General features: G+C 49.1%; 1 protein-coding gene across 4 annotated transcripts; it reads left to right on the forward strand.

The window, feature by feature from the left end:
- Positions 1-87: 87 nt before the first annotated feature.
- On the forward strand, positions 88-18,118 carry CRELD1 (cysteine rich with EGF like domains 1). 4 transcript variants are annotated; one of them, XR_014004848.1, is made up of 12 exons: positions 88-313; positions 3,994-4,150; positions 4,846-4,928; positions 5,745-5,855; positions 6,233-6,324; positions 8,674-8,850; positions 10,626-10,721; positions 11,207-11,290; positions 11,591-11,686; positions 12,816-12,962; positions 14,105-15,280; positions 15,313-18,118. XR_014004848.1 is itself a non-coding variant. In XM_081182987.1 (11 exons), exons 1-11 carry the CDS (start codon positions 120-122, stop codon positions 14,323-14,325), a joined length of 1,458 nt encoding a protein of 485 aa, XP_081039113.1. In that variant the 5' UTR covers positions 88-119; the 3' UTR covers positions 14,326-18,118. The 4 variants fall into 4 exon arrangements, 3 of the variants coding, with proteins under 3 accessions (XP_081039113.1, XP_081039115.1, XP_081039114.1); XM_081182987.1 differs by having other exon boundaries at positions 14,105-18,118; XM_081182989.1 differs by having other exon boundaries at positions 192-309; positions 14,105-18,118.
- Positions 18,119-18,699: the final 581 nt, after the last annotated feature.

The raw sequence follows: 18,699 nt of genomic DNA on the forward strand, positions 1-18,699 counted from the left end.
TGGGCCCGAGCTGCGCCTTTACGCGCCCTGACAGGTGCTGCTCCGCGGGGCGGCGGGGACGGAGCTCGCCGATTGGCAACTCGCGAGGAGATCGGGATGATGTAACCGCACATGTCTCGATGCCATTGGCGGAGAGGCGGTCCCGGCCAGCTGACCGAGGTCCATTGGGCAGGCGGAGGGGTACTTCCCCGCTCCTAGCCTCGCTTGCTGCAAGCAGCCCCGTGCTCAAAAGTGGGCGCTGCTCCCCGCCGGCCTCGCCCCTGCCGGCCCGCGCAGGCTCTCCGGAAGGGCGAGCGGGGGCGAGGGAAGGTAGGTAGGTGCCCCGGACGCGGGTGGGGGAAGATCGGAACAAACAGGTCCTTTCCCCCGCGGGGAGTGGAGAATGGGTGGGCACCGCGCGCTTCCCCCACCCTTGGGTCCGTCTGCAGCCTCTCCTCTTCGCCATAGGGCTCACCGTCGCCTGCAGGAGAGGTCAGAGCCACCGTCTCTCTCTCTCTCTCTCCAAGGCCTTCGTGGGTGGGTCCGGGCCACAGGCCTAGCCAGGGTCCCATGCTGCTCCCTTCATAAATCGCGATCCCCGGTTAGATGCGGCCGGTGCTTGTTTTTGCAAATAAATCCCATTTATTGCGGACTTGCTCCCCAGCAAGCGCGCGACGGATTGCCCTGAGTGCAGAAGCGCCGCACGCGATGAATGACAGGATTTTGCTAAATCTGGTGCCCGGGGTGCCAACTTGGAAAAATAAATAAATTGGGGGGGGGCAAGTAAGCCCCGACCATCATAATCGATCACATGACACAGTACACAGACACCCACCCATCCACCATTTGAATGGGAATGCCCACCAAATTTGTGGGGGGCCCGGCCCCTAGGAGTTGGCTCCTATGTCGGCTGAGTGGCTGCTCTAACTCGCCTCAATAAACGGGTTATGGTTTTCATTCTGCATAAATTAATCCCAAATAATGGTTGTGCAGTGTGAGGATTAGCGCAAGATGCAAGATTGAGTTCACTCTTAATAGGTGGCGCCACCCAGGATCTATGGGTCTCCAGACGGGGGCTGGTTTCTCCATCAAATGTGGTCTGGGCACTCCCTTCTGTTCTATAGCAATGTGATGCCCTCCAGTTGCGGCTAGACTACATCTCCCATCATCCTTCACCATTAGCCATGCCAGCCTATTTGTTTGTTGTATACACCAGGAGGTAGGTTAGGTTGAGAGTGAGTGACTGGCCCAAGGTCACCCAGTGAGCTTCATGGCCAAGTGGAGATTTGAATCCTGGTCTCCCAGGTCCTAGTCTTAACCAGGACACCTCTCTGACTCATGGGAACTGTAGTCCCAACAGCATACAGAGGGCACCACGTTGATTACCCCTGCTGTATAGATAGGAAGTTGATGGGCAGAGGCTCAAAGGCTTCTGTATGTGGGTGTGATTTAAAACGCCATGTGAATTGGTTCTTTTATTTCAGGCTTCCTCAAACTTGGCCCTCCAGATGTTTTGAGACTACAATTCCCATAATCCCTGACCATTGGTCCTGCTAGGGATCATGGGAGTTGTAGGGCAAAAACATCTGGAGGGCCGAGTTTTGTATGCTAATAAATGTATAGTTATGCAGAACTACCTGCCCTGGGACCTTAGGGTGGGTTAATAATAATAATAATAATAATAATAATAATAATAATAATAAAATAATTTCTGTCTTCCCTAAGAGGGCTTGAGATGATGCACATGTAGCAAGGGATAACAAAACTCCTGATCTAGCTCCTGCTGCAGGAATGCTCAGATTCCCAAAAAACAGGGTTGAAGCACAATCCACAGATTTGCTCCTTGTTATTAGCCTGGAATTCAAATGATGCTTGGGGAGAAGCAGTTCACAGTGGCCTGTTGCCCAGGATTTATTTCATTTAGAAAATCTTTACTATTGATCACCATCTGAGGCTCCTTTTCATGTGCCTGGAGGGTGGCAACACGAGAACAGGCCTTTTCAGTGGTGGCTCCCTGATTGCAGAATGCTCTCCCCAGCGTGGTTCTGGCACCTTCATTACATAGCGCCAGCTGCCAGGTAAAAAAAAAATCGTTTTTTTTTTGCCAGGCTCTTAATCTTATCTGTGGCCACCTAAAATAGGATTGTCTTTTTTATTTTTCTCCCATTTTCCCTTTTATGCCAGTTTCAATGTATGTAATTGTTTGATTATTTATTGTGAGTCGCTTTGAGTTACCTTGGTTTTAAAAAAGTGACCAATAAATTTAATAAATAAAAATAAATGTAGAGCGGACCATTTGTTCCTCTAAGAGCATCAGGTTCTGTACCCTGAAACTCCCTGAGGTAAAAATGTTCAGGCCCCTGGCCAGAGTAAGGCTCTTGAAAGCAGATAAAATGTTATTTCGTGATTTCAAGCCTACATACGTTTTGGATTCCAACTTCCACCAGTCCAGGCTGCATGACCAGCAGTCAGGGTAGATGAGATTTGGAGTCCAAGCACACGCGGAGAGCATCATACTGGGAAAGGCCTAACCCTGATTCTTCTCTCCTGCCCAGAGCAATTTAACAATGAAGGACCATTGTCCTCCATATGAACCACAAGTGCACCTGGGCCCACTATTTTGTATCTCGTTCCAATTCATAGAAATCATAGAATTGTAGAGTTGGGACCCTAAGCACCATCTAGTCCACCCCGGGAAATGCAGCTGTCCTATTCGAACCTGCAACCTTCGCATTATCAGCATCATGCTTTAACCAACTGTTGACATCGTAAGGGCTGTAATGAATGAAGTTAGCAGTGCCCATTAACTTCAGTGGCTGTATTCCGAGTTGGCATAGCATGGAATGCCGTAATTCCAGGCGGCGGAGAGTAGATCCCGCAAGCTTGTAGCTTGCCATTTTTATGTATCCTGAGCTCTAGGCTGGGTGCTGCAGAGGGAGATAATCACATCCTCCTCCTCCTGGCTTTATTTAGCGGTGAGAGCACTTTGATGGCTACGAGGACCTGTAGTAATAAAGACCTGTTTCAGGCCTTTATTTTTAGGCAGAGATTCCTTCGCTCACATCCTGGAAACGGCTTCGGAAGCTGGCATCAGGCCCTAGGATCTGAATTTGCAATATCCGGTGCTGGCTGGGGGCCTGCTCTCTTCTGCAACAACTAGCCTGGAGAGGCACTTTTCCCTCACTACACAACATGCCTGCTCAGCTTGCGAGATGGCAAGATGGCAGCCACGTACGGTGGTCTTCCTGGTGCTTGACAGCCCCTCTCCTCCCCTCCCAGCCCCCAATTGTGAAGGCCTCTCTGACAGGTGGCAAAGACAGGTTTCTGCAACTAGCAGACTGCGCTGGCTGCTGCAGAGAAAGCCCTAGCCAGGCAGCCCAGGTGCATTGTGGGCTATTCGGCAAGGTTTCTGAGTCGTAACACAGTTTCTGGGTAGGCCTCAACCCATAAAATCCTAAGAGTTGGAGGGGATCTTGTGGCTCGTCTTGTCCTGGCCCCAATGAAGGGGATCCAAAGCTAGGGCACCCCAACCTCTAGCTGAAGGCTTCCAGGAAGCAAGAGCCAGCAAGCAACCCATCTAATGGCATGCACACCATTCATTTAAAGCAGGGAGGGCTTTATGTTGGGGGAGGTAGAACCTTAGTTAGTTAAGTATTTTTAAGCATGACTTTCCCCCTAGAGCCCTGGGAACCATAGGTTACCCCCTTGTGGCACTACGGTTCCCAGCGCCCTTAAACTACAACTCCCAGGATTCTTGGGAGGATATCAGGTGCTTTCAGTGTATGGTGCTTTTGCAGTCCGACTCCATCGCTGAAGAAAAAGCAGCGAGTGTTCAGTGTTACTAATTCACAGCAGCGGATAAACATTGAAAAAAGAAATAAAAAATCAGGATATTCAGCTTCTATCGCAGAAGGGGGGTGGGGGTGGAGATTTCACATCCTGGCATTGCCGGTGAGATTTGCAAGCTTTTCCAACAGGACCACCCACTTGAAGGCTCCTCCTCCTTTCTTCCAGCCCAGTCCCTGCCCTCCTGAAGATGGCTTTGCCCTGGAGGAAGATGGCGTCTGCTTGGCTCCCGCTTCTCTTGCTGCTCCTCGGGGTTCCAAGCGGGAGCCCTTCGCAGCAGGAGCCCTGCCAGACGTGCCGCGACCTGGCCAGCAACTTCAATAAGGTGGGAGGCTTGAAAGAGCATTTTGGTTTGGGCTGGGGTGTGTGACCGCTTTTGCACAAAGTAGGGACACGGGTGGCGCTGTGGGTTAAACCACAGAGCCTAGGACTTGCGGATCAGAAGGTCGGCGGTTTGAATCCCCGAAACGGGGTGAGCTCCTGTTGCTTGGTCCCTGCTCCTGCCAACCTAGCAATTCAAAAGCATGCCAGTGCAAGTAGATAAATAGGTACCGCTCCAGTGGGAATGTAAACAGCGTTTCCGTATGCTGCTCTGGTTTGCCAGAAGCGGCTTAGTCATGCTGGCCACATGACCCGGAAGCTGTACGCCGGCTCCCTCGGCCAATAAAGCGAGATGAGCGGCGCAACCCCAGAGTCGCCCACGACTGGACCTTATATTCAGTAGTAGTAGGGACTTGCAAGCATTTTGAGATGGGCTGCTACGCGGTCTCTAGCCTAGCCCCTGAGCTCCTGTCTCCTAGGAGGGCTAGGACTGGAGCAAGAGAAAGACAGACAGACAGAGATAGGGGGTGGGGTTCAAGCAGAGGGACTTGGTAAGCCTGTGTTTTAAAAATCGAGGATGTGTGGGTTGCTGCATGCAGGTTGTGGGGTGAAAGGGTTGCTGCGCTCAGGGTTGCTGGGGGAAGGGGAGGCAAAAAAATTAGTTTTGGGATTGCTGTGAGCCTTCTCCTGCCTTCTCAGGGTCTGGAGCGGACACAGCGAGAGAACTTCGGGGGCGGGAACACGGCCTGGGAAGAAGAGAAGCTTGCAAAATATGCAAACAGGTGACCTGAGGTCTGGGTTGGGCCAGGCCGTTGGTGAGATGCTGCTGCCTTGATGGGAGGGGTGGGGTGGGGATGGCAAACCTTCACTAATAATCCTGATCACGAAAGAGCTCAGAAAAATCCGCACGGCCAAGATGGCGCCGTTAAATGTAGTCTCTGCTGCAGAATTAAGTGGAGGACGAAAAACTCTGGCTGAAACTCTGCCAATCTCCGATTCCCACCACCCTTCTGAGTAATACCCCTCCCCACCTTCTCTATATATAGAAGGATCTGGCAACTTCTGTTTCAATGTATCTGAAGAAGTGTGCATGCACACGAAAGCTTATACCAAGAACTAACTTAGTTGGTCTTTAAGGTGCTACAGGAAGGAATTTTTTTATTTTGACTCTGGCTGAAACTGATGCTCTTGATTGTTAAAAGCAAGTTACTAGCCCTCAGGATTATACAGGTTAGAGAAGGAAATGTTGTCAGCCCTGACAAACATCTTGCCTGTTTATTCCATGATAGCGCAGCTGTCGCCCACGAGCTCCCCAGGGTGGCTTGTCGGCCATATTGCCACCTCCTGGCTTTACTCAGGGGGGCAAAAGGGAACTCCTTAGGGACTGGCTGCTTGAGCAGAGCAAACGCAAGCTCTCCTGGTGGAGAAGAAGATAGGGCCAGCCGGGCTTTGCTGGTCAAAAGAGGGACAGAGGTTTACAAATGGTCGATTAGCTAGCAGGGGAAGCAGAGAGGGCAGCCTTTGTAACGCTGGTGGAGGGACTGCTTTGGTTTTCCCAGCTGCCTTGATGTTCACCCGGCCTCTTTCCCTCCTTTCAGTGAGACCCGCCTGCTGGAAGTCTTGGAGGGTGTGTGCGCCACCTCAGACTTTGCATGCCACCAGCTGTTGGAGCAGGGAGAAGACCACGTGGAGCATTGGTGGTTCCATGAGTGAGTGGGAAAGAGCAAGAGTTTCCATCATGGAATGTTGCCTTACACATCCCAGGACCTGCGACTGGTTCCGTGCTCAGTATGTTTGTAACTATAGGCGAGGGATGGGGAATTTGTGGCCCTCCAGGTGTGGTTGAACTCCAGCTCCCATCATCCCTCTCTGCTGACTGTGCCTGAAGGGAGTTGGAGTCCAGCAACAACAGGAGGGCCACAGGTGTCTCTATGCTTGCCTGATAGAACATCTCTTCTGAGGGGCCTTCCCTGCCTAATTCTGACTGCTCCATTCTTGGGCGCAGTGGAAGAGCTGTGCAGGGCCTGTGGTATAAATAAGTCCCAGCATAGGACTAGGGCAGTAACAGAGGCTCTCTTTTCCCCAGGCAGCGACAGCACCCTGACTTTTTCCAGTGGCTCTGCATGGATGCACTGAAACTCTGCTGCCCTCCCGGCACTTACGGCCCTGACTGCCACAGTAAGTGGTGCTGTGTGGCTTCTTGTGTTGTTGCGATGACGGGTGCTCAGTGCCATGTACCTCAAACTCACTCTGATACCACTTTTGCAGTCATTTACAATTAGTCTTTTCACAGCCTTGGAAACTGTAGTTTGGTCCAGGTGCTGGCATCACAGAGCTATGACTCCCAGCACCCTTAACAAACTACATTTCCTAGGATTCTCCGTCAAGTGGTGTAATAGCGTTTTCAATGTATGGAGTAGATATGACCTCTGAGTTTATATGCTGGATGCGTCAGTTCCCTGTTGGGGGTCAGTCAAAGACACTTGTTTGCGCTGTGGGATATTTCTTTGGCTGGTTTGCTGGGAGTGGCTTTCCAAATTAGCCCTCCATAGCCAAAGAGGACTTGTCCTGAGGTACTTTATTGTGAAAGACTGATGGATGGTAAAGGGGGGGAGTCTTGTTTTTCCTAAAAAGCTAGGTCAGTGGTGGCGAACCTATGGCAACGCGTGCCAGAGAATGCACTCAGTGTTAGGAGCTCACCCTACACTCGAGTAGGACCCTGGTAGAGACACATGTCCGACTGGCATGTTCTCTCCCTCTTGGTCATTCGTTCGGGAGCTTCAAAAGCTTTCTTCAGCCCGAACATCACAGTGACCGATGCCAACAGATATCGGCACACTTAGGGATCCGCAGAGTCTGTGCAGCTTGCGTGACAGACCTCAGCAACTCAGCATTTTGGCTAATCTACTTTATTTACATACAAACACACACGGAGCACTGCAACATGGCTTCCTCTCTCTCTAGCATCAGACAGCAAAGACAAAAAACAAAGGACAACAGTCCCACTTCACGGAACACAGTAACACAAACATCCTGTCTGCGTCACTTCCCACTTTGTGGAGTCAAAACATATACCATCATGTGATAGACAACAATCCCATGACCGCAATCGTGGAGCAGGAATTCTAACACTCAGAACCCTCTCTGTGGGCACATGCCGTCGCCCCAGCAGGGCCATAGCTTCTGTGCTGGGGGTGGGAGAGGAGGAGGAGGAGGGCTTGCGCACATCCAAAGCCTGCAGCCCTGGTACCGTAGTGAGCAGACCTGCTCCACTTCTCAGAGATTCCCCCTCCACTCCTGCTTGCAGGCAAGTAGGAGTGAGATCGGGCTGCTCCACTAGGCAGCATTGCCGCTTGCACGGGAACAGGAGCTGGATCAGGGCTGCTCAGCTGGGGAGGTACAGGCTCCGTCACACTTTCTGTTGAGGGGTTCATGGCTGCAGTCCCCTTAAGGGAGAAGTTTAAAGGAGCCCCCACCTTTTCATCAGATCCCCTGCAACCCCGTGAAGGCAGCCTGAATTAATTAATTGAATTGGAACACAAAAAGGGAGGTATGAGGAGGTCAGGGAAACAAGGATATGAATGTAAGATATGGAAAGATTGATTTTTTTTTTATTTTTCCTTTTTTCCTTTTTTCTGTAAGTGTACTTACTTTTTTATTCTGTATTTTTCTTGTATTTTTATTTTTGTCTTTTACCTTTGTATTTCTTGTTTTTATGTAATTCCTTTTTTTTTGAAACTTTAATAAATATTTTATATATTAAAAAAAAGGTGCTGGGGTTGGGGAAGGTGGAGGCAGCCCGGAAGCTGCACCTGAGAGCCTCTGCACCACCTGAAGGCAGCCAGGCGCACGCAAGCAGGAGCAGGATCGGGCAGCTCAGCCGAGTTACGCCATAAAATTATATATCAATGGAAATATAATTTAATGAAGAATGCAGTGCAATAACTTTTTTGAAGGATTATTTATTACAACAGAAGAAGAAACGTGAAACACACAGGAAAAATGAAATATACGGGCTAAATTGCCGTCTTGGCACTTTGCGATAAATAAGTGGGTTTTGGGGGTTGCAGTTTGGGCACTCTGTCTCTAAAAGGTTCGCTATCACTGAACTAGGGGCATTTAGGATTATCAGCCCCCCAGAAAGTGTGGCTGGTTGATGGAATCCAGCGATTGTTAATCATGTTGTCCACCTCTTGGGACTGAGGGATAGCTCAGTTGGTAGAGCGCGGGACTCTTAATCTCAGGGCTGTAGGTTTTCAAGCCCCACATTGGGCAAAAGATTCCTGCACCGTAGGGGATTGTACTAGGTCCCTTCTGACTCTACAGTTCCAAGATTCTAAGGGAAGTTGGCCAAATTGAAGTGGTGGAGTATGTGGGCAGCTGGGGCCTTTGAACAGAGACGGATACAGAATGGTTACCGTTCCAGAGTAAATGCGTATGGAATGGGGTCATGTGTTGAATTGGGCGGTCTGCGCATTGCCATTTAAGGTCTGCCAAACCCCAGCATTTACTCACATCTCTCCACAGCCTGTCCTGGGGGTGCCCAGAAGCCTTGCAGCGGGTATGGGCAGTGTGACGGCGATGGCACGCGCAGGGGCACCGGCCTGTGCATGTGCCAGACGGGTTACGGTGGCCCCTTCTGTTCCGAATGTGGAGATGGCTACTACGAAGCTTCTCGCAACGACAGCCACCTGGTATGTGCGGGTATGTAGAGGGCCCATGCTTTGCTAGACTGGGGGCAGGGTCTGGAGATGTAAGCTCTGCTGCCCGTGTGGCTAGTGACTTCCCTTCCTGCCATCCCCGTCCTTTCTTGTTCCCCTTGTATACTCATAACCACACTGTTCCTGAGCTTCCCCCTGTCTGTGGTGGAATGGGGTTCCGGAAATCTCAACAATATTCCGTCAAATAAAACGTATAAACATCATTGTATCCATCTATCAGGGACGCGGGTGGCGCTGTGGGTTAAACCACAGAGCCTAGGACTTGCCAATCAGAAGGTCGGCGGTTCGAATCCCCGCGACGGGGTGAGCTCCCGCTGCTCGGTCCCTGCTCCTGCCAAACTAGCAGTTCGAAAGCATGTCAAAGTGCAAGCAGATAAATAGGTACCGCTCTGGCGGGAAGGTAAACGGCATTTCCATGCGCTGCTCTGGTTTGCCAGAAGCGGCTTAGTCATGCTGGCCACGTGACCCGGAAGCTGTACGCCGGCTCCCTCGGCCAATAAAGTGAGATGAGCTCCGCAATCCCAGAGTCGGTCACGACTGGACCTAATGGTCAGGGGTCCCTTTACCTTTTTTATCCACCTATCACTTATATAAGCTGGTGTACACATTCCCCTGGCATCCCTAGGCATGCACACATACTCTAAATAAGACAATCTAATCATATGTTGCACTATATTATTATTTATTAAATATGTATGACACCCTACATCCGTAGATCTCGGGGCTATTCACAGCATACAGTGTAATAATAGTTATATTTATTGCTTAGCGTCACTGTTAGCACATGCTACTAAAAGAATATTTAGGAACACAGGAGTCTGCTTCATTCCAGGTCAGACTATTTATTTATCTAGCCCAGGGATAGCCAACGTGGCATCCTCCAGATGTTGCCGAACTACAACTCCCATCAGCCTCAGCCAGCAACAATCAAGAGTCAATAATGATGGGAGTTGTAGTCCAACATCTAGAGTCCTGTCTAATCTGTCTGGCAGTGACTCTCCAGAGCTTGAGGCAGAGAGGGATCTTTCCCCCATTTGATCTTTTTCGGTGAATGAGCCAGGTGTTAAACCTCAGCCCTCCTAGTTGCTCTGTCTCTGAGCCCTTGAGGTTGGGGCTGAATCCTTGTTCCCACCGTACCACCTGGCTTCTTTGAGCCCTGTTTCTTAAAACTGGTTTTAATCGGCTAAACACTGGCCCTGTCTGTAGGTACGGTTGCCACAGCTGATCACTCTTACCGATGGACAAGAATATTTTCAACCTGGGCTGAATTAAGCGAAACACGTAGCGAGCTGCCTTTATACAAAGTCAGACCAATGGGCCATGTGCCTCAGTATTGTCTACACTGGCTGGCAGCAGCTCTCTGAGGTTGCAGGTAGAGAACCATGCCTGAGATGGAATCTAGGGCCTTCTGCATCCCAGGCAGATGGCTTTACCACTCAGCTACTGCCCTTCCTCAAAAGCGGAAGTGTCACAGACATGATTTTATGTTCCTCACCACTGTATCGGGTTGAGTGGTTCCTGCGTTTCCTGTTTACCTCCTCCTCTTCCTCCTTCCCTTATCATCTTAGGCCTGTGTGTGTTGAAGTGCTGCTTAGCCCCCCTATGCTGGGGAGTAATGTCTCCCTTCCTTATGCATCCCTCCCTCCCTTCCGTAGTTCGTATCAGTCCTTCGTGAGCGATTACTCTAGCCTTGGCTTGGAAAGATGGGGAGCTTTTTGCTCTTCCCCCCTACAGACTAGGCTCTCTTCCCCTCTCTAGAGTGCTACCGGGCCTGCGGACGCTGTTCAGGCCCCGAAGATTCAAGCTGCCTTCGTTGCAAGAGGGGCTGGATGCTTCATGACCGAAGGTGCATTGGTGAGTTTGTGGGACTAGGCCGGAAAGAATCCATGGTTGCTTAGCAACCAGTGAAAAAGGATTTGAGGTGCTGTGTATTTTGGATATAGGTACCTTGCAGGGACACAGGTGGCGCTGTGGGTTAAACCACAGAGCCTAGGACTTGGAAGGTCGGCAGTTCGAATCCCTGCGACGGGGTGAGCTCCCATTGCTTGGTCCCTGCTCCTGCCAACCTAGCAGTTCGAAAGCACATCAAACTGCAAGTAGATAAATAGGTACCACTCCAGTGGGAAGGTAAACAGCGTTTCCAAGCCAGTAAAGCAAGATGATCGCCGCAACTCCAGAGTTGGCCACAACTGGACCTAACGGTCAGGGGTCCCTTTACCTTGCAGGGTGGTGCTGATTATTGGGGGGAGGGGCAAAGGAAGATAATTCCCACATGGGGAGAGAACAGGAACTGCTCTGCGTGACCCCTGGGTTGACAGATCTCTCTTTGTCCCACTCAGACATAGATGAATGTGGCACAGACATGGCACACTGCCGGGCCAACCAGTTTTGCGTCAACACCGAGGGGTCCTACGAGTGCCGAGGTAAGAGCCCCCGAGCCTTAAAAGTGTGCTGCCCTTAGACAAGTGACTCGGCTCTGCAGAATAATTTTAGCACTGTACCCTGTTCCTCCACTCCAACCCCCTTCCTGGACAAAATAAAAAATATACGCCGTGTTGGGCCAATCACTCTTTTGCTGGGGTGGAAGAGGAGGAGAAATATAAGGAGCAAGGGCTTGAGAACAAAGCCCATTTGGAAACCTTCACCAACAGAACTTTAGCATTCCTTGTCCGCATCCAGTTTCCAGACCTGCCTCTTAATCCTGCCTTTCCCTTTCTGTTCAGATTGTGCCAAGGCCTGCATTGGCTGCATGGGTGCAGGGCCTTCCCGCTGCAAGAAATGCAACAAGGGTTATCGGCGCGATGGTGTCAAGTGCCTTGGTAAGCCCTCTCAAGCAGTTATCTCACAGCTAACCCTTCCCTGCGTGACAAAGCTAGTAGACAAAGCTCTGCCTTTTGTTTGGCCTATCAATGAAGCATCATTTAAGGCTGCTGTTCTATTCCTGCCAGTCATCTGACTGCCCATTGTCACTGTAACTTTGGGAGCTTCTCTGTGCCCCCCCCCCAATTTTCTGTTTCCTTACTGGAATCCTAGGTCCCTTTCATCGCTGTGCAGTTTTCAGCAATCAATTTCTTCGTACACTTTGGAACTCACTGGCTATTGGCGCCAGGAAGGCACCCGCTTAAAACATTTCTGTTCAGGGAAGCTGATCTAGACACGTGGATGTGAATGTGCTGTAATCTTATTTTTTATTTATTTATTTTGTTTTACTGTTATTTATTAAATTTGTTTACTCGAAGATGTCAGGGTGGTTCACTACATAAAATTACAATATAAAAAACACAAAATACAGTGGTACCTCAGGTTACATACGCTTCAAGTTACATACGCTTCAGGTTACAGACTCCACTAACCCAGAAAGAGTGCTTCAGGTTAAGAACTTTGCTTCAGGATGAGAACAGAAATCGTGCTCCGGCGGCACGGCAGCAGCTGGAGGCCCCATTAGCTAAAGTGGTGCTTCTGGTTAAGAACAGTTTCAGGTTAAGTACGGACCTCCAGAACGAATTAAGTACCACTGTACATAATAAAGGTACCACTGTACATAATAAAAATAAAAGCAATGATGACCCAATTATCCCCCTTCCACATTTAAAAGGGCATTGAATGTCAGTCAGCAAATGACCTGGTTGTTTTTTCCTGGTTGTCTAAAATAATGACAGCGCCAGCCGAATCTCCCTGGGGAGAGCATTCCACAAATGGGGAGCCTGCAGAAAAGGCCCATTTGCTCTTAATTTTCTTTAATTTTCATTATTTTAAATGTTTTTGTTTTTAATTGATGATTTTTATTTTTTCTTGGAAATCACTGGGAGGTTTTGCTACAGTCAAGCGATAGAATGCTCTCTGTTTGTATATAAGGTGGGAGGGTTGGAGCCTAGAAAGGTTATTCCACCCTCTGTGGGGAAATGGTTCCCAACCACCTAGTGTGACTCCCATGCCCCCTTCTCCCAGATGTGGATGAATGTGCTGGGGACATGGAAGAACCCGTATGCACAGGCGCCAACGAGGCCTGTGAGAACACGGACGGCAGCTATCGGTGTGTCTGCGCAGAGGGACATGTTCGCAAGGAGGGGATCTGTGTGGAAGACAAACCCCCAGGTAAACCTCAGCAGCAGCATCGCTCTTTACAGCACATGTTCTCTAGCTGGGGAATTGGAGGAGGCAATGGCAATGGTGCCCTGTGGGGGTCAGTCTCTAGGGCTTGCCTTCTACCCCGGAAGCAGTTTCGTCGGCCATTTTGTAGGTTGCTGGGAACCAATGTTTGGTTTGTCCAGAAGATGACTTTTGCCTAACAAACCAAGACTATCATGAGTGGTCTGGCTCCACAGAAAAGTTAACTCTACCTGTCAGACAAGGCTTCCTTCTTACAGAGACAGGCACTCAAGATACAGCGTTACATGCAAATAAAAACACTTTAATACGAGTTTTCAGAACGATGGCGAGAGTCTGCTTCACAAGTGAGGAGGGCCAGGCCAGCTGGTGCCATCAGCTCCTGAAGTTCGCCTGAGGATATTTTTGTAGCATTGCTTATTCTAATATTTTAAATCGCACGCTGCCTTTACAGAAAGGCGGCACATAATGACTGCAATTAGTAATAAATAAACCGCCTGTTGTAGCAAAACCATTGAAGAGGCCAGCACATTTATTATGCCATGAGTCATAGGGCTGTGGCCATGAAGACTTGCGACATGATAAATTTGTTAGTCCTTTAAGTCTCTCTTAAAAGGTAAAGGTAAGGGAATTCCAGACCATTAGGTCCAGTCGTGACCGACTCTGGGGTTGCGGTGCTCATCTCGCTTTATTGGCCAAGAGAGCTGGCGTACAGCTTCCGGGTCATGTGGCCAGCATGAGTAAGCCGCTTCTGGCGAACCAGAGCAGTGCACGGAAACGCTGTTTACCTTCCCGCCAGAGCGGTACCTATTTATCTACTTGCACTTTGACGTGCTTTCGAACTGCTAGGTTGGCAGGAGCAGGGACCGAGCAACGGGAGCTCACCCCGTCGCGGAGATTCGAACCACCGACTTCCTGATTGGCAAGTCCTAGGCTCTGTGGTTTAACCCACAACGCCACCCGTGTCCCTTCAATCTCTTTTGTTTCTATTTAATGCTAAGTGCGGAGGTAAAATGCAAAATCAGAACAAAGTTGTGGCTTTTATTAAAACTTGGTGCAGCCACTAGGAGGCTCTAGGTGACAAAAGCTCTCGGTTTCCCTTTTCTTACGACTTGTTCCTTCTCCCACAGATGCTCCGGAGAAAGGATTCTTTGACGACATCACGGATGACGAGGTGGTTGTGCTGCAGCAGATGTTCTTCGGTGCCATCATCTGCGCCCTGGCCACCCTAGCTGCGAAAGGAGACATGGTCTTCACCGCCATTTTCATTGGTGCCGTGGCCGCTATGGCTGGCTACTGGCTGTCTGAGCGCAGTGACCGCGTGCTGGACGGCTTTATCAAAGGCAGATAGTGCACGGGCCGCGTGAACGTCCCCTTCTGCGTCCGGCCTCAGAGAGCCAGCTGGTGGGCAGGAATCCCTTGACCTCACCCCTTTAAAAATCCAGATTCAAGAGGCAGAAAGGCCAGGCCATATCCCACTCTGGGCTGTTGGTGGCCTTGGCCTAGTATGCTATGAAGGTAGAAAGGGGACGCGAGAGGAAATGAGCTCTGCAGTCCCAGTTTGGCTTGAGAGGAGGGCTGTTGGCTTCAGATGGAGGGGGGGAAGTACCCCTTAATGGTGCAAGAGGACTGATCTGGGTCACCATCAGTGGGGCCTGAAAAACAGCTCCCCGTTACTCTCTGACTGGCCTGGCCCTCACTGCATGTGGGATGATCTCAAATGTGTTCCTACCTGTGAATTCCAGTCTCCCCCACACTGGTCAACTCAGATGGTCCAGGAAAAAGGTTCTCTCACTGTGGAAAGAAACACAGGGTGGGTGAGCTTGGGATTGCTCCCTGCTGGCTCTTGGAGGGGCTGCTTCTGTGCCTGGGAGCTGACCTACACGTTATGCTGGAGCAAATGGCAAAAACTGAGGCAGTACCATTCTGGACTGTTAGCACTTTGAATGCTTCTCCCACCTAAAAAAAATATATCTCCCTGCATTCAATGAGCCAGCACCATCATTGAGAATCATAGCTGTCAACTTTTCCCTTTTTAAAAGGGAAATTCCCTTATACTGAATAGGATTCATTGCAAGACAAGGGAAAAGTTGACAGCTATGGTGAGAATGGTTTAAGGCATGGCTAGGGAACCTGAAGTCTCCTAGTTATTGGTGAACCCCCATCATTCCTGATCACACTGTACTGGCTGGGGTTGATAGGTGTCCCACAATATCTGGAGGACCACATGTTCCCTATCTCTGATTTAGGGCATAACCTTCTCCCTGATAGGCTAGCTTACTTAATGCAGGGAGTTTTATTGGGCAGTGGGGAGGGAGAGAGCATTCAAAGATCTAAGGTCCGACTCCCCCCTGCTGTCTGAAGTGGTACAGTCCAGAATTCTGTTTTCCCTGCCAGTCTATCCTGCCTCCTTCTGCATAATGTGTGAAACAGCTCCAGTGCTGCCAAGGGGCAGCGCATGAGGCAGAGAAAAGCTTGATTGGCACGCATGCCCATCCTTGCCCCTTTACATCTGCCCACTCAACCATTTGTCCGTCCATGTCTCAGGAAATTAAAGGTCTCTCTGTCCACATCCCACGTGGTTCTGGCTATCTCTCTCCTGCGCTAATTCCAATTCTAGTGCAGGGTGTGTGTGTCAAAGCTTGGGACGAGGCCTGCGATCTCAGCCACTCTTAGATTTAAGGCATTGGTTCTAAAAATAAAACACGGAAAATCTCACCGGTTACTTCGCACACACATGACACACAAACAACCGCATACTCTCGGAAGCGGCTCTCAGAATATCCTCTTCTTCCTCCCTTCGCTGCCCCCCCCCCCCGCAAACTCCTTGTGAGTGTCCTCTCATATTGTGCAGATAAACTCCTGGCATTTCCAGCAGGGTCAAAACAGGGTGACAAGGGGATATTTCCCTCTGCAGGCCTTTGGAGAGCTCAACACTTCTTGTGCTTGTCAGAGGAGGCCCTTCTCTGTGTTCCACATTTTGGAGAAGTACGTAGGGTTGCCATATTCCCAAAAGTGAAAATCCAAAAGTTGTTGGATGGTGGGGTTTTTTGGTCAATGTTGTTGTCCCTCCCAAAAATACATTTTTGGGATTTTTAAAGCATTTATTTTATTTTATTTTATTATTTTTTCCCCAATTTTCAATAATTTAACAATTTAACATCCATATTACTTATTCATCCCTTCTAGACTTCTCCACCACTGGTTTCCAATTTTTCCCCTTTATTACATTACACATCTTAAGTTTTCCATTCAGTTCAAGTCCATTGATAACCCTAATTCACATGACTTCATAGATGCTATGTCAATCCTGCTAATGTTTTCAAGTCTTTACAGTGGAGCTTAAGATAGTGTATAAATTTAGTCCAGTCTTGTATAAACTTTTTTTTTTATCTTGGTCCTGGATTTTCACGGCCCTCTTTGCCATTTTGGCATAGTCTGTCGTCTTAGTTATCCATTCCTCCTTCGTTGGTACTTCCTCTTCTTTCCATTTCTGGGCAAGTAGCATCTTTGCGGCTATATTAAAAGCATTTTTTAAAAAAATAAAATTACCCCTACTTGCCATACGTCCAGGTTTCCCTGGACATTTTGCCAATGCACCAAAAATCTGCTCAGACGCCATTTTGCAGCCCAGTTCCGAGACGTATGACAGACCTATGTGCAAAAGAGAGGGACTTTGCTCTGGAGGTGTCATCCTGACTATGGAACAAATGCTCCCTGTCCCCCGTGGGAGATACGTCTGGCAACCACCAGTGCATTCATTTCGACACCAAGTTAAAACATTTTTAATTCTCCAGGCGTCTTGCACCACAATTATTCTTTTTTAGCTAACTGGATTGTGTTATTTCTCTGTAAGTTTGCTTCATTGTTTGTCAGCCTAAAAAGCTGCCTTTAGACCGAGCCAGACTCTAGATCAGTATTTCCTACACGGATTGGCAGCAGCTCTTTGGGGCCTGGCGTTCAAACTGGACTCTCTTTCACTACTACCTGGACACTGAACGTGAGGCCTACTGCATGAGGCCTACTCAACTAGGACCCCATTTTTTATTTTTGCAATTTCACATTTCTTTGTATGCTGGTGGGAAATCCCTTTGATGAAGGCTGACTTTCCCCCTTTTAAAAAAACAAAACATAAGCATTTGGGAAATGGTCGTTGAAGTGAAGCCTCCTGCTCCCTCCCCCCACCTCACAATATCATTATTTATTAAATTTATATCCCACCCTTCCTCCCAAAGGAGCCCAGGGTGGCAAGGATGAAGTGTGCCTTCTGGAAGGGGAAGGGTGAGCTAATGAGATTATCCTGCAGAGTTTAAAGGTGGCAGACGATACCCAGCTGTTTTGAAGCAAGTAGATGACCAAAGCTTCTCCATTCCCACCCCACAAACCTTTGCTCCCATATCCCTCCTTTCCCACAGTTATTCCAGTTGCTCAAAACAGTGCAGTCAGAGATTTAGCCCCCAACTTTCGACGGGATTAGTCTGGGTAGCTGCTGCCTCTCTCTCCCTTTTATCAGTCCATTCATAGCTGTTGAGCTCTTCAGAGGTTATGCCCTCCATCACACCTTTGGTGTCAGTTTCCAGTAGCTCTGCAATGTTTCAAAGGACGCCTCACGCAGACAACCACCCATGGTTCCAAGGGAAGGCCGGTTGATCTTGGTAATCTTTGCTGCCCCGGGTTCCAGCAGCCATTCCCAGAATTCATTGCTTCTGGGGCCAAGTGCCTGAAAGCATAAATAACATTTTCTGCCCCTAACTAATCAAGCCAATGAGCCTCTGAACAAGTTCCTGAGTTAAATGCCTTTGCACCCGAGAGAGAACCTCTTGTAGCTTCTACTAAAGACATGAGAGACTTTTCTGTCGCCCGCCCACCCAAATGTGAATATGATAGTCTCCTGAACCACCCCCACGGTACTCTCTTAGTCAGATTTCGTTGTCTCACTCCACGTACGGCATGCGGTCGCCGGTCTGAGTTATTAGAATCCTGCTTTCATCCATAAACAGTGAAACGGTATGAAAATTCATTTCGATTGTATTCCTGCAAGGCTGCGGAGGAGAATGACTAAGAAATGGAAGCACTTTGTCGAACTGAAAATGCTTTGCGTGACTGTAAACGCCTTCATAATAAATGGCTTCTCTTCATAATAACAGCTTGGTTTTCTGAAAAGGGTGACAGCAATATCTTCCAAGGGAACAAGGCAAGCTGGCAGGTGATGTAGCGTCATGCCTGAGAGCTGGCCTTTGAATTGCAAATCAGGAGCAAGCCTGGCGGGTTTGCTGGCAAGGAGTGCATAGCTCATCTCAAACTGCAGCTGGAAGTTGGGCCTTGAGACGATACACCCCACATTTCTGCCTTTACTGTTAGCATATGCAGTCAGTACAGTATGTATTGCCGTTCACACAGGACTCTGTGGTGCTCCGATCTTCAGAAATAAGCAAGGAAATAAAAGATTCTGCCCTGACAAGTTGGATTCTGTGGTCTTTAAATCGTACCAGTCTGCATTACAGTGGTACCTCAGGTTACAGATGCTTCAGGTTACAGACGCTTCAGGTTACAGACTCCACTAACCCAGAAATAGTACCTCAGATTAAGAACTTTACTTCAGGATGAGAACAGAAATTGTGCAGCGGCAGTGGGAGGCTCCATTAGCTAAAGTAGTACCTCAGGTTAAGAACAGTTTCAGGTTAAGAACGGATCTCCAGAACGAATAAAGTTCTTAACCTGAGGT

The sequence above is a fragment of the Podarcis bocagei genome (genome assembly GCF_964188305.1).
Source record: "Podarcis bocagei genome assembly, chromosome: 2".
Lineage (NCBI taxonomy): Eukaryota > Metazoa > Chordata > Lepidosauria > Squamata > Lacertidae > Podarcis > Podarcis bocagei.